At 27.0% G+C, this 14,525-nt stretch overlaps 1 protein-coding gene across 7 annotated transcripts; it reads left to right on the top strand.

Moving 5' to 3' along the window:
• The first annotated feature begins 501 nt into the window (after positions 1-501).
• On the top strand, positions 502-14,440 carry LOC139987828 (guanine nucleotide exchange factor DBS). Of its 7 annotated transcripts, XM_072004546.1 has the most exons (17): positions 1,448-1,875; positions 1,971-2,323; positions 6,413-6,508; positions 6,592-6,706; positions 6,790-6,880; positions 6,964-7,194; positions 7,256-7,515; positions 7,599-7,833; positions 8,856-9,050; positions 9,114-9,290; positions 9,356-9,541; positions 9,612-9,947; positions 10,037-10,354; positions 10,431-10,628; positions 10,710-10,918; positions 10,991-11,189; positions 11,285-14,440. In XM_072004546.1, the coding sequence occupies exons 2-17, from the start codon at positions 2,251-2,253 to the stop codon at positions 11,510-11,512; spliced, it is 3,147 nt and encodes a 1,048-aa protein (XP_071860647.1). In that variant the 5' UTR covers positions 1,448-1,875; positions 1,971-2,250; the 3' UTR covers positions 11,513-14,440. The 7 variants fall into 7 exon arrangements, with proteins under 7 accessions (XP_071860645.1, XP_071860646.1, XP_071860647.1 ...); XM_072004545.1 differs by lacking the exons at positions 1,448-1,875; positions 1,971-2,323 and adding an exon at positions 503-950; XM_072004547.1 differs by lacking the exon at positions 1,448-1,875 and having other exon boundaries at positions 1,896-2,323.
• The last annotated feature ends 85 nt before the right edge of the window (positions 14,441-14,525 follow it).

Raw genomic sequence — 14,525 nt, 5'->3', positions numbered from 1 at the left:
AGAAATCTTTTATTTTTTAATTTGTAAACTTCCGTCAATTGTTTATTAGTTTAACATCAGTGATAGAAATGTTAATAAATGATAGTGAACTCCAAGTTCCGAAGCGATGTGTAAATTGTTCTAAATAATAAAATATTAATTTTTCATATATTCAATAAACATAGTTTGAATCTTTTTTAATTAAGGGTAATATAAATTCTACTTTACAACTTCATCTTAAATTTGTTTATATACTTCGTGAACATTAAATAATCAAAAATATGCGTAAAATAATATACAGAAAAAAGAGATTAAGTAAAGCACATACTCGGTCATTTATCTTATAAAATCGTACAAACCGAATAAAAATCAAAGTTGTAATAAACAAGTACAGTACCACAGATGAGATACAAATAGTTACATGATACATATCACATCACATATCTCTTTTGTATTCGTACGTTCATATGCGCGAATTTCACAGCCATTCGCGACACCTGTCGCGAAAACATTGCAGTAAGCGATGCGTCGTTTCAGTTCCGGGCGTTCCTCGACGACAAACAAACATGCTTCGTGTAGCGGGAGGAGATACAACAGTCGACAAAATTCTAGCGATTTGTTCGCTTGTGCGTTCTAATTCTTCTAATCTAATGGTGTAGATAGTTTGACACCGTAAAATGTAGCTCGAACACTTTAGACCGAATTTATCGTCGCGGTTGAAAAACCGCACACCCATGAGATCAACTTCCATTCCCATCTCCAGCACGTTGACGTTCACTGAGGAGTGGCGCGCAAAAAGATGGCCAGCTCGCCGACCAGCATCGAAAATCAAATAGACAGTTTTTTGGAACAGTTCAAACGCAGTGCCTCCCGCGCAATGGAAGAGTCTCATAGGTCCAGTTATAATGCTTGTAACAGTAGTATCAGTCATAGTCGAAGTGGAAACCTGGATCTCGAAATTTTGGAAGCTGGTAAGTTTTCGAGAACTTTGTATAATTTCAGTATAATTTATTGTCTTGTCAAGTTCAAATTTTAGTTTTTTTCCACTACTCTTTCTGTTAGTTCCTCCACCGCATGCACTTTCAATTCTGCACTGTTTTCGATTGATTTTTTGGGCGTTTCTTGCATATTTTGATACATTTGCTTTCTAACAATATTCTTAGTTTGAATACATTTAAACTTAATGTTTCATAGTTTCCTTATTACCTTTTGTTAAATTATATTATAATTGTAAGTTTGCATAGTAAGTCTTATCTTAAGTTTAGTATGTTATGTATTGTTTTAATCTTTGTCATAAATGCGTTAAATGTATAAACTTCTTTTTTAATGGTGGATAATCTTTCTTATTTACTTATCTTGCATGGTATAAATTAAAAATTATAGTATATTTAAAGAGCAGACGTTTTATACGTTATTTGGTTTAATTATTATACGTCAAAACTTTCATTATGATTATATTGTACAATGAAGGAATTATTGCATACATACGCATTCATATTATTTATTTCTTATAACATAAATGCTGAAATTGTAAAGACATGTTAAAAATCTATCGCGCAACCCTTTTATAATCCCACGTGTTTTCAATTCAATGATAAAGTAATAACATAGTAGAATTATATAGAATTTTAGTTTAATCCACGTTTAATCGGACACTTTTGACTGACACGCTGCAAGTCACGTGCAGTTACCCCACTTTAGGAATCGAGCCTTTCGTGATTGGTTGTTTCGTCTTGTCTTTACTTCTACTGTGGAACATTATGGCGTCGCATACTCTGTTAGGTTACGATAGAGGTCGTCGTCCGTTGTAGGTGTTTTATGGTGAAAAGTCATAAAACTGCAAGGATTATAAGTTGCGAGATGCATTGAATAAAGTTTTAAAAGCACCGAATCAATGTAATCATCTTTATCTTATAATTAGAATTTTTACATCAATATATTATATATTATTAACAGATTTACTAATTAATTCGTTTTATTCTTGGATAAAGTGATCGCGTTGCAGTTATTTCGAGGAATTGGGTGCGTAAGACTAATTGGAAATATAGACTATAATATCCGAGCGGAAAATAAAAATCGACTATCATGAAATTCCATCAAATTAATGCACACGAAAAAATTAGAATATTTCATATATATCAGTAATAGAGTAGACCTGTAATATTGACGATAAATCAAATTGTTGCGTGAAGTGTTGATTTTATCGATAATATCGCGTGATATTTTGTAACACGTAAAAAACGATTATTTAGTGAAATAAAAAAGCACAGTATGATTCTTCGACGAAAGTCAACACACGGCTGCAACTGCCCCTGTCATCAACACTGCTCGACGAAATGTGCAGGTTTGGATCAGACACTTTATTCTACTACTTCCTAAATTAATTTAATGCATAAAAATGTCACTAAAAGAAATATTCCAAAAATTCGAAGTACAAACGATCTGCGTGATAATTATATTTTCCTTTTATAATTTTATTCGAACTATAAACAGATTATTGATTTATGAGACAACCCGATTTGTTTACATGTTAGCGATAGTCATATTACATAAACACAAGATCGATATTATAATTATAAATTTCTAATACAATTTAATGGGCAACTTGCTATGAATATTTGTCAATTTCATATGTCAAATTCATATTACAATGAATATATGGATATGTTCTTACATATGTATATTTATATACATAATACGTTTTAAAATTTCTTTTTTCATTATTTGAATATGTATATTTAAATATATCGTGACTCAATGATTCTTATGAAAATCGAATCCAAATTTAAGTAAATTTGGAACAATGTTTTTTAAATAATATATGACATAACCATTTATTAAACAAATTAGCAGAATTATAGGTTTTCTTTGTTTATAAACGTTAAAAAGAATTTAAACAAATGTTGATTATTTGAAATTATTTATTTATTTATTTAGCAATTTATACGAATATAACATGGAAACTGTTCCATTTATACGGGATTAGCACTGTTATCCCCTCCACGAAATATTAAGAACTAGATTCGCCATATCATTAAACGTAGTGCTTTATAATGTTACCCGGTATTATTAAAATTTGCGAAAAATTAATACCGTGACAGCATACATTTCAAATGTGGTATTTTTTAAAAGATATTTATAATTGACTGTGAAAATAATCGCGAAGTCAAATTAAAAAAAGGTAAGTAAAATTTGACTTGCCACATACCCATAAAGATGGAAAGCCATTATGTGTAGTGATTCTCAACTTGTCGATGTTGGATGTAGTTTTCTAACTAAAAATCACAATAATAAATTCATCTCTTTGTTTTGTCATTTATGTTATTCGTTATAATTTTCTTTATCATTTACTTTATAATTTCTGATTTATTTTTTGCTAAATAAATTTAAACAAATTTTGTAATTGATACGAAAATGTAACTGACATTAATCAGCTGATCACTTGTTTAGAATCTTTCTATTCGAAATTTTTATTGTAAAGTATTTTTAAACATACAATACTTGATTTCTATTATCGATTTTTTAAATTTTCGTTTGTATAATTTTATCATTGAAATATTACTGTTTACCAGAACATATAAAGAGTTAAAAGATACCTCATTGTATAATATTAAGTGGAATATGGATACTAATTTATGTGAAAAAAATGAGATTGAAATGCAACCAGATATTGTAACATTGCAAGATACTTTACGTAATAAAAATCAAAAGGTAGAAGTATCCACTTGTCAATGTATGGTTAATGATGAGTTGACATATACACAAATAAGAGAAAAGGTAAGTAGACATCTGTGTTAAAACAATATAAAAAAGAATATTTTTATGGTAGTATGTATCAATACCAATTAATCATTATATCTTTTAATTTTATATCAGTATAATGTTAAGACATGAAGTTATCTATTAATGATCTATTAACAGCATTTTCCATAATATATAAAAAACTTTTGTATTACAGAAAATACATATGGATGCAACAAGTAGTACCTTCAAGCCAAAGAAAAACGTAACAAAAATGAAAGTGAAGAAACATAAAAATGAAGGAGAATCAAATTATGAATCCACAAAGTTAGAAGATAGTCTAACTCAAGTGTTACAAAGATTTAAAAGAGGATGTGAATGTCAGGATGATCAGTGCTTTAAAGGTTTAAATCCTGAAACAGTGTATCGTCATAGATTGAATATTGCAGAATTAACAAAGGCTGAACATGATATGTATTTAATGGGTGTTACCATGGCCTGTTTGACCAATCCATATGAAACGGTCCGACACACAGAGCGACGTAGATTACGTGCACAATATGTATATCAGGGTAGAAGAGTATGTTTGGATGCTTTTTTATACCTAGAAAACTGTACACATTACCAAATAAAACGAATTAGGAAACACTTAATGACCCATGGTGTTACCCCACGAGTTCATGGAAATCATGGAAAAATTCCTCACAATACGTTTTCCTTAGATATTTATAAAATTGCTACAGAATTCTTAAAAAATTTTATTGAATTGCAAGAAACAAAACAAAAGACCAAAGTTGCAAAAAATGCACAATTACATCTTTCATCAAACATTACACGTAAAGTAGTGTACAATTCATATATACAGTATTGTAGAAAAATGTCTCCTGATATAAAAATAATGGGGTATTCAACATTTAGAAGATTTATGAAAGTTCAATTCCCACAAGTAAAATTTTCTAAGTTAGAATTCATGATCAGGAATCAGAATATACAGAATCAAGGATGTAGTAAAACTGACTTGGAGAAAAAAGATGCAATTGATGATAAAACATCCAAATCAGCAGATCTAATAACAGAAGGCAATGCCATGTTACCTTTATTAATTGCTAGCGAAACAGGACAAAGTGATACTTATTTTTTAACACCAATTAGCAAACTTCAAGATGGCGTGAGTTATCAGATAACTACAAGTGGACTTCTAGTCAATAAATCAGCATTACCCGTCTAAAATAGATGATGTTAAAAAATAAAAAATCTCTTACATTTAATATCTAAATACAATTAAAAAGATAATATATTTGAAAATATACATATAAAATAAAATAAAATTTTATAAAATGACTGTATAAATTACCCAATAAAACAGGTATATTTTCTTCATATGCTTATATTATTCTAATTAAAAAATATGCCTGAGGTAGATTGAGTATTCAAAAAATAATATATTAACAGTCTTTTTATTAATTCATAAAAATCCGCTCATTAATTATTAAATATTTATTTTATTTAAGCAAACAAAAGGAAGAATCATGATTTGATGTGTGGTTGTGTCATATTGATTTATAATCTGTAAACCAAGTATGTATATATAATTAATATAATTATATATATATAATATATAATTAATATAATTATATAATTAATTAATATAATTATATATATAATATATATATAATTAATATAATTATACACATATATGTAATATTTTAGATAATAAATAATTTGTATTTTTTCAATTTATGGTTTTTTTGTTATTATTATATCCTATCTGCATAATTGTGGAACAATCACGTATTACAAATAAGAGTAATATAAAAATGTAGTTATCCTAAGTATGTTCTATAAGAGCTGAATTCTAATATATAAACCAAAAGGGCAGAGAATCAGTAATCACTTTAAAAAAATATTAACATTTTATACATTAAACTATTAATATTATATAAAATTTGAAAACAATATATTAAAATTAGACATTTTAAAAAATTGCAAAAGAGCAAACCAAGTAAATATTAAACTTTGCTATATAAAATAATAAAATGAAAATTTAATTCATAACAAACTGTATACTATGTATATATTTATTTTACAATATTTATTATTAATAATTTATTAATAATAACAATGCTATACTTAATCATAATTATATTAACATATCTTTTATTCTAGAAAGATGATTTTTTATAGAAGTGTATATATCTTTATCATTATAATAATGTCAATTTATAGTTTGAGAGCCTCTTGCTTTACAGTTATAGCTGAAATATTGTAGATACAGCAGGAAACTACTTCACTTAGTTGGAATCAGCAAGGTCATATAAGTGCACTCTGAGATCTCACTTTGACATATAGCAAATATTGCATAAGTGATTATCAATACAATTGTATATAATTTTACCAAATACTTAGCTTAAATAACTACAGAACTATGTAGTTGGTTATTTTTATTAAAAATTATTAATATAATTTATTTACAAATTTATTGTGTAATTATATTGTATGTTCAATATTATGTAAATACACTATGAGATATATGTGTTGTAATGATGTATAAATATTTATATATTATAAAATGGAAATATAAGTACTTTGATTCATAATATTATTCAATCAGTCATAACATTATTTAATATTACATATATTGTATATACTTACATTTTAACATATATAATTCACTTGATTTTACATTTTTTAGAAGATGTAGAGAGCATGACAGGTGAGATTGAAAATGGAGATTTGGCAATCCGAGATGTTGCAGACCTTCTTCAATCACAGTATGCTATTATAGCAGGTGAGATAAAATTTGATTAATGTCATTGAAGAATATATTATTTAATTATTGCATTTTTAAAATAACATGTTCCACATATGTAGGAGGAAAAACTCGAGAAGGATGTCCTATAATTACTTTTCCAGATAATGGTAATTTTCACAATTTATCTGACTTGGATTACCAACGTCTCATGCTGTATCTTACTTCTGTGCCAACGTGAGATTTCAACTTTCAGTGTTATTAATATGTACAGTTACATGTTGAAAAAATCATTTAAAATAATATCTGATCATTTTTAGATTACAAGAAGCAGATCTTGGATTCCACTTAATTATTGATAGAAGAAATGATAAGTGGAACTCTGTGAAAACTGTATTATTAAAGATCTCTGTGAGCATATATATATTAAAACATACAATGATAATATAAGGAAAAGTTTTGATGGTTCTGTTAGTAATTATCTTATATTTTAGGGCTTTTTTCCTGGTTTAGTTCATGTAGCATATGTTCTGCGTCCAGCTGGATTTTTACAGAAAGCTATTTCAGAAGTATCAAACAAGCTATTTAGAGAAGATTTCAAATTTAGAGTTATATTTTTAGCAAATGTTGCTGAACTTCATGAACTTATAGATAAAGATCAGTTAACTGAACAACTGGGTGGTACCTTGCCATATTGTCATCACACTTGGATACAAAATAGAATTGTAAGTAGAATAATAAAAATAATATAAAAATAACTACTTCTCTATATTAAAAATTTTTTAGAGTTTAGAAAAATTTTCATCAATGACTCAAGACGTATCTCTCGCATTGGATTCTTTCACTCGGCGTTTAGCCGAAATTGAATTTCCTAATAATACAGTTGCAACTACATCTTTACTATCTCAACAACAAGTAGAATACAATGAATTAAAAGAAGAAATTCTTAGTGCTGCAAGACATGGTGAAGCACTATTGGATAGTGTAAGACAATTAACTGGCAAGGGAACAGCTGATAGATTAGGAAATGTTGCAGCAATAGAAAGGTAGAAGATAATTTAGTTCAACATTAATTACAATTATTTTTCTTTATTGAGAACAAGAATTAAAAGTTATTATTTGTTTTTAGATTGCTTGTTCAGTTAGAAGAAACAGAACGCACTTTTGACCTGTTTTGGACACATCATAGTTCTCGTTTGAGACACTGCTTAGCATTAAGACAATTTGAAGCTGACTTTAGAGAGTTACAAGCAATATTAGATCAACATCTAAAAACTATAGAAGAAATGACAGAAGTAGGAGAAACTCAAGCAAGGGTTGAGCAGTTAGTTTGTGACACATCAGCATTTCAAAGAATATGTAGAGTATGTACCTTTATTTATATATATATACATGCATATTTTTATTACATATTAAACAAACATATATTCTAATCTATGCAAAACAACAAAAATACGCAAGCAATAAAATAAAACTAATCTATCTAAATAAATATATTTACAAATCTGGGACAATAATATTTAAAAATACTTCTATATAAAATAATTGTTTAATCACTTTCAACTCTATATAACTAATAAAATTATATGATGAAAAGAAAACAAATATTAATATTAATATCAATATTTTAAGTTTGAGAATGTTCACAATGCACTTAAGGCAACAAGGTATAATATTCGAACCAGTATTATAAAGCATTTACTTTAATACATTTATTTTAGATATTTAAAAATTGAGATATGTATATAAATTAATATCCACTACAAAACTGTTAAAAAATTTTAATGAAAACTCTGGTTTGAATAATATTTATATGTAGATACACATACATATAATGCACATCATGCACAAATGTTATTTTGCATCGCTTTCCTCATTTTGTCGATAGTCCTATTTGTTGCATACCATGTGGATTTGGGTCTTGGTAAGCAATCCACTCAACAGAATACATATATTTTGTGATAGATTTACATATTTAAATACGACGATAATAATTATTTCAATTTTTTAATTCTATTTACTGTATCTTGAAATACAATAAAATAATTATTAAGTATAACAATTTATGGGTTTGTGAATTAAATTCCTATCAAATGTTTAGTTACGTCAAATGCATACTCATGCACATTTTAAGCTTAAAAATCACTTATCAAAAACGAAAAAAATAGGGATTTAATTCATGCCTTATACTGGCATGATGGACTTTGAGAATGAATGTCATTATTATTTCTCACTTTACACTGCACGTAAGATAGTATTTTTTTTTTAATACTTTTTTTAGATAAAACAGTGACAATTGATGAAAACATTTGATGACTGTTTGTAGTTTTCTTATTAATGTTATTTTCATATTTTTAAACATGAATAAAATTACATACATTTATAGGGAGATATAGAACGAGCAGAGGAGGTGATATCTGCTGGTCAACAACTATTATCTGGGAGGCATCAATGTCCTACAGACGTTGTAGAACCAAAATGCGTGGAACTACAGAGGATTTGTACTATTCTAAGTCAAAGATTAGAAAGACGATTACATATGTTAACTAAATGTAGGGAACTCATGGAACGTATAGATAAGGTAATTATTTATATTTAAAATTATCTAAAACGATGTTTATTTCTAAATATATATACACAATAGGCAAACACATGGTGTACACGTGGTATAGAATTACTTGCCTCACAAAACAATACGACTCCACCCGATCAAGCACTTCAAGAATTACAAGAATTAATAGAAGCTGCTGAAGAATTTCACCATCCCAGATGTATTTTTCAAGACTCTGTAATGCCTGAAACTAAGGCTCTTATTACTCAAGTATGTATATTCTGTAAATAAAATTATATTTATAAAATTATTATGCTTATAAAATAAATTATTAGGTTTTGCAAAGAATAGAAGATGTGTCTTTGATGTGTGATAAAAGAATAATGACACTAAAACAGCAATTAATTAAACCAGCAAGGCCAGTTCAAACTGTAACACCTGAACCAGTTAAACCATTGCAATCACTGCCTCAAATTGTTAAACCTGGAAGAATTCTTAAAAAAGCTAACACTATGCCAAAGGTAAATTGTTATTTTACTTAATTTGACATATTTTCAATTATTTTTTTATTTCTTGATCATATTCCTTTAGATGGAGATGAGTCCTATAGAAGGGGAATCTTCATCTCCAGAAAGTGAATCTAAAGACGCAGAAGCATTACGTTTAAAGCGTGGACATGTTTTAGCGGAACTAGTTGAAACTGAACGAATTTATGTTGCTGAGTTAGGTACTATAATTAAAGGATACAAAATGGAATTAATAAATGAGGCAATGGCTCATTTAGTACCAGCAGCATTAGTCGGCAAAGGAGATATTTTATTTGGAAACTTAGAAGATATATACATTTTTCACGGAGAAACATTTTTAAAAGATTTAGAAAATTGTATTTCAAATACCGAACTTGTCGCATTATGTTTTGTACAAAGAGTAAATATCTATGCATATACGCAATTTTAATCAATTAATACAAAATTAACGTAGATATTTTTTAATATAAGATGCATTTATCTTTTTAGCGCGAAATGTTCTTCAGATTATATAGTTATTATTGTCAAAACATTCCGAGATCTGAAAGATTACGAGAACAGATACAAAATGAACCACAGTTTCTTGCAGCTTGTCAACAAAAGCTTGGTCACAAATTACACCTTGCTGCATACCTTCTAAAGCCTGTTCAACGTATAACAAAATACCAATTGTTGTTGAAAGATCTTTTAAAATATAGCGACGAACCATCGTGTTGTACTGAATTACAAGAAGCATTAGATTGTATGCTTGTTGTATTAAAATGCGTTAATGACAGCATGCATCAGACTGCAATTACTGGATTTGGTGTAGGCATAATATTATTTAAAAATAATTGTTTATGCCATTCAATGATGTAATGCTAAAAATGCATATCCTTTTTAGGGTGATCTAAATGCACAAGGTGAACTCTTATTGCAAGGTTCTTTCAGTGTATGGAGTAGCAGTAAACGAGAACGGCTTCTCAGGTTAAAACCATCACAGCGACATATATTCTTATACGAAAAGGCATTTATATTTTGTAAACATAGTAAACCACAAGCTCATAATAAAGCTACATACCATTTCAAAAGATATCTAAAGGTAATTTTTAATATCTGTTTCATTATTTTTTATTCACTTTATTTATATTATATCTAAAAAGCATAATCTTATTTTTTATAGATGTCACAAATTGGATTAACAGAATCGGTAAAAGGTGATGCAAGACGTTTCGAAATTTGGCTACAAGGTCGAGCTGAAGTGCATACTATACAAGCATCTACAGTTGATGTCAAACAGTCTTGGGTGCGTCAAATTAAAGGCGTTTTAATGTCTCAATTGGCTGAGCTTAAAGGGAAACAAAATTCTGCTCTTGGAAAAACCAATCACAAGTATATATTATTATTTATAGGACACATTAAAAACTTTAATGATTATAATAGTTTTGCACAAAATATTTGTAGACCTTTGCGGCAAACGATTTCATGGGAAGCTCAAGGCAGCGTTTCAGGATCGTTAAGAACTCTTTCAGTTGATGGTAGCAGTGTTATATCGCATATTACAGATATTTCGCAGTCAACTGAAGATGATGTTGTATGGAGTTCAGAAAACAGTAATACTGACGACGAAGATGCTTTCAGTGAAAATCCTGGTCCTGCTCCTGTAAGTTTCATTTCAAATAGTATAATTAAATAGTTAGATTCCTATAGTTTAAATAGTTAGAAAGCTAATATGCTATCAATTTTGTATTCAATTAGGGTGGAAGATATGTAGCATTAGCTGATTATTGTGCAGTTGGTCAATCAGAAGTTACAATGCGTGAGGGAGACAATCTAGAACTTCTTAAAGTCGGATGTGCTGGTTGGTGGTTTGTAAAATTAATAAGTACTGGAATAGAAGGATGGGCACCAGCAGCTTACTTGGAACCAATGAATCGGAAGAGTTCACGTAGCTCACAATCAGTCAACAGTCAAGAAACTATATGAAACAGGCGTCTAACACACTAGATTTTCCTAGTGTGTTAGATTCACGCATGTATTCAAAGAATATCACTTGTTGAAGTATAAAATTAACAATCATATATTGGCAGATTTTATAATGCATACAAAGATATAGACAAGAATTCAGAAATTTTGCATAATATACATACAATATAACGAAACTTATTTCAGACCGTATGATATAGCAATATATGCTTGATCTATATGATTAATCTGTGAATAATTAGAGCCACATATAACTTTTGAAATGGAAAATTAGATGAGGAGAATCTAAGATATTAACCTAATTAGTTAATCCTTCATAAAAAGGTATAAATAACGAGAAACCAGGGAATGAAAAAATGCATAAATTTTTTTACTACATAAAATATATTACGAAAGAATTTGTTGGTGGAAGCGCTTTACACAAGCAAATAAAATTTGCATTTACTACAGAAAAATAATATTAACTAGATTTATTCTTACAAAAAGAATAATATTTATAGAATTGTATAAAACGTATTTGGATAGCGGATTAAAAAATTTATGCACGCACATATGCATATTTACATATACATATAATACAGTTATAGTAAAATAAATTATACGGATTTGTATTCAACTTTGCATTTTCTAATATTGCAAAGAAAATAACTACAATGAAATGCAATCATTTCAATCACACAGTTACTACTTCCATAAAAGTTATATAAAATTACAATTTATGAAATTTATCTATACTTGTGACCTGTATAATATTTAACTATATGCAAATATTCCAAAGTTCATATTAGATTTGGAATATTTTTATTTTTTGTAATCTATTAGTAACGCTCGTAACATTTTTTAAATAACAAAGCTTGTGTACAGTTACAAAAAGAAATCAAATATATCTGTGTTATATTTATAAAATATTTTTCAGTAAAATTATGTAATAAAATTATTATTTACATATTTATTATAATAGTATTATATTATCATTAATATAGTTTATTTATTTTTACAAATAATTTAATAGAACATAGTATTCGAAACTGAAAAACGAATTTAGAATATTTGCAAATTATGATTATGAAGTCTTTAAAATTATAACGAGTGTACGAGTATTTATTTAATGCTTCTGCAAGTGAATTATAAGAATTTAACAGAAGTACTTTGTTGAAACATTAGTATAGGTAAAATAGAGAATATACTGTTAATAAGTCTTTGTGACCAAACAGCTTGATATTAGTACTATTTTAGTACGTAAAAAATAGCTTATTTAAAATATTTAATGAAAAAGAAATGAACGATTATAGAGTATTAAGTAACATATACACAAGTTCTCAAGAGCATGAAAATTAACACCAAGCATTGTGCAATATATAATATAATACTGTAATAAACTTTAGAAAAATATTCCAGTAAAAAAAGCAATTCCAATTTTTGCAGAATTGATAATTCATCAATTTCTTAAATATTTAATGATAATGGAATAGGTATAATATAATTTGTACTGAAAATTTATATGGATATAGAAGAACTAAATAAGAAATTGTTATAAATTAATATTTTTCTTTTATAGCGAAATATGCAATTATTACATTCTTTTTATGATTGGGATCATGATTTACATTGCTTGGAAAATGTTAATTAACTGTAATTTATATGTTATTTATATATAACAAAATTCTATTGTGATTATAAGATATATAGATATATATATTGAGTACAAATAATTTATTTTAGTAGTATGGCTATTATTGAAATAAATGATTAATAGTTACATCGTTAATGTTTTATTAATAGAAAATGTTGATTTTAGACCAAAGAAAATTGTGCATCTTTTCTTGGGAAAGCAAGGCAATGAAAACATTATTAATTTATAATCGTTAACTATTAATTTTTAATTTATTATTTATCATTCTCACCCACCTTTACGCCGTCCTAATATTAACTAGTTATAGGATTCAATAATTCATGAAGTAAATTATTTTATTTGATGTTTAACGTTTGATTTATTTCTTTTGCATTTTAAAAGAACATAAGATTTTATGTATATTCAGATATAGCAATATTGTGATAATAAAATTTGAATGTGGTAAATAGTTACGGAAATGATTTTAAATCTGATTAATTATTCTGTTCGCAAAAAAAAACTACAAATTTTAATTTTTTGTGTGTTTTTTTATTGGATTTTTTGTTCCAATATGTACTTAATATAAGAAAACAAACAAATATTTAGGTTATCAGAATTTTTGTAGACAATATTACATTAATACATAGACAATAATTATATGTGGAATGTGGAATGGTTCTACTATGAATGCATGCGCATATAATAATAATTTTTGAAACAAATAAAGCAATGTTATTATTGTATTTGTTTCTAGAAAGAAAACTGGACGATTTTACAGAAAGAAAAATGTTTATTCGATATAATATATTAATAGAAATAAGCTATAATTATTAGGAATATTATTAAAGATGTTAGTTTTGTTTATAAAATTGAGATCTAAATTAATTCAAAAAAGAAATATCAATCCTGATTGAAATATTGTCTATAAGCTTCTAATAAAGGGTTCTTTTTATTGTTCCTTTCAGGTAATTTTAATATAATTTATTTTTACACGAGATTAACTTAAATATTAATACTTCATCAATGTATAATATAATTAAGCATTGAAAAATAAGCTTGCCATACAAAAATTTTAGTAAAAGAGAATTTAGGTAACAGTTTTTTGTTGAAACAATGAAGTTCTGATCGTAGTTAAATTAATATTAATTGTAATAATAATAATGCTGTTATTATGTTTAAATGAACAGCCATAAAAGTCATAGTTTTTAATAAGTAATTAAAATTCGAAACTAGGTTAAAACTAGTGTATTTAATATTGTATTTTGTTTAATGTATTGTCTGTGTGTTTACTAAAATAATATAATAAGATAAAAACATATATGAATTCCAAAAATAATTTACCCACGTAAGCCTATACTTAAGTTTATTAAACCTATAGTTTTATTTTCTAATTTTACGATA

Source organism: Bombus fervidus, chromosome 5, assembly GCF_041682495.2.
Source record: "Bombus fervidus isolate BK054 chromosome 5, iyBomFerv1, whole genome shotgun sequence".
Classification (NCBI taxonomy): Eukaryota; Metazoa; Arthropoda; class Insecta; order Hymenoptera; family Apidae; genus Bombus; species Bombus fervidus.
The sequence above is the reverse complement of the archived record's forward strand: the minus strand, read 5'-3'. Positions and strand labels throughout refer to the sequence as shown.

Bases quoted from the DNA above. Each gene is read 5' to 3' on its own strand.
- LOC139987828 (XM_072004544.1), top strand. From the start codon at position 779: ATGGCCAGCTCGCCGACCAGCATCGAAAATCAAATAGACAGTTTTTTG. The intron at 7,195-7,255 runs GTAAGTAGAATA...AAAATTTTTTAG, and splicing joins CTTGGATACAAAATAGAATT to AGTTTAGAAAAATTTTCATC. The intron at 7,516-7,598 runs GTAGAAGATAAT...ATTTGTTTTTAG, and splicing joins AATGTTGCAGCAATAGAAAG to ATTGCTTGTTCAGTTAGAAG.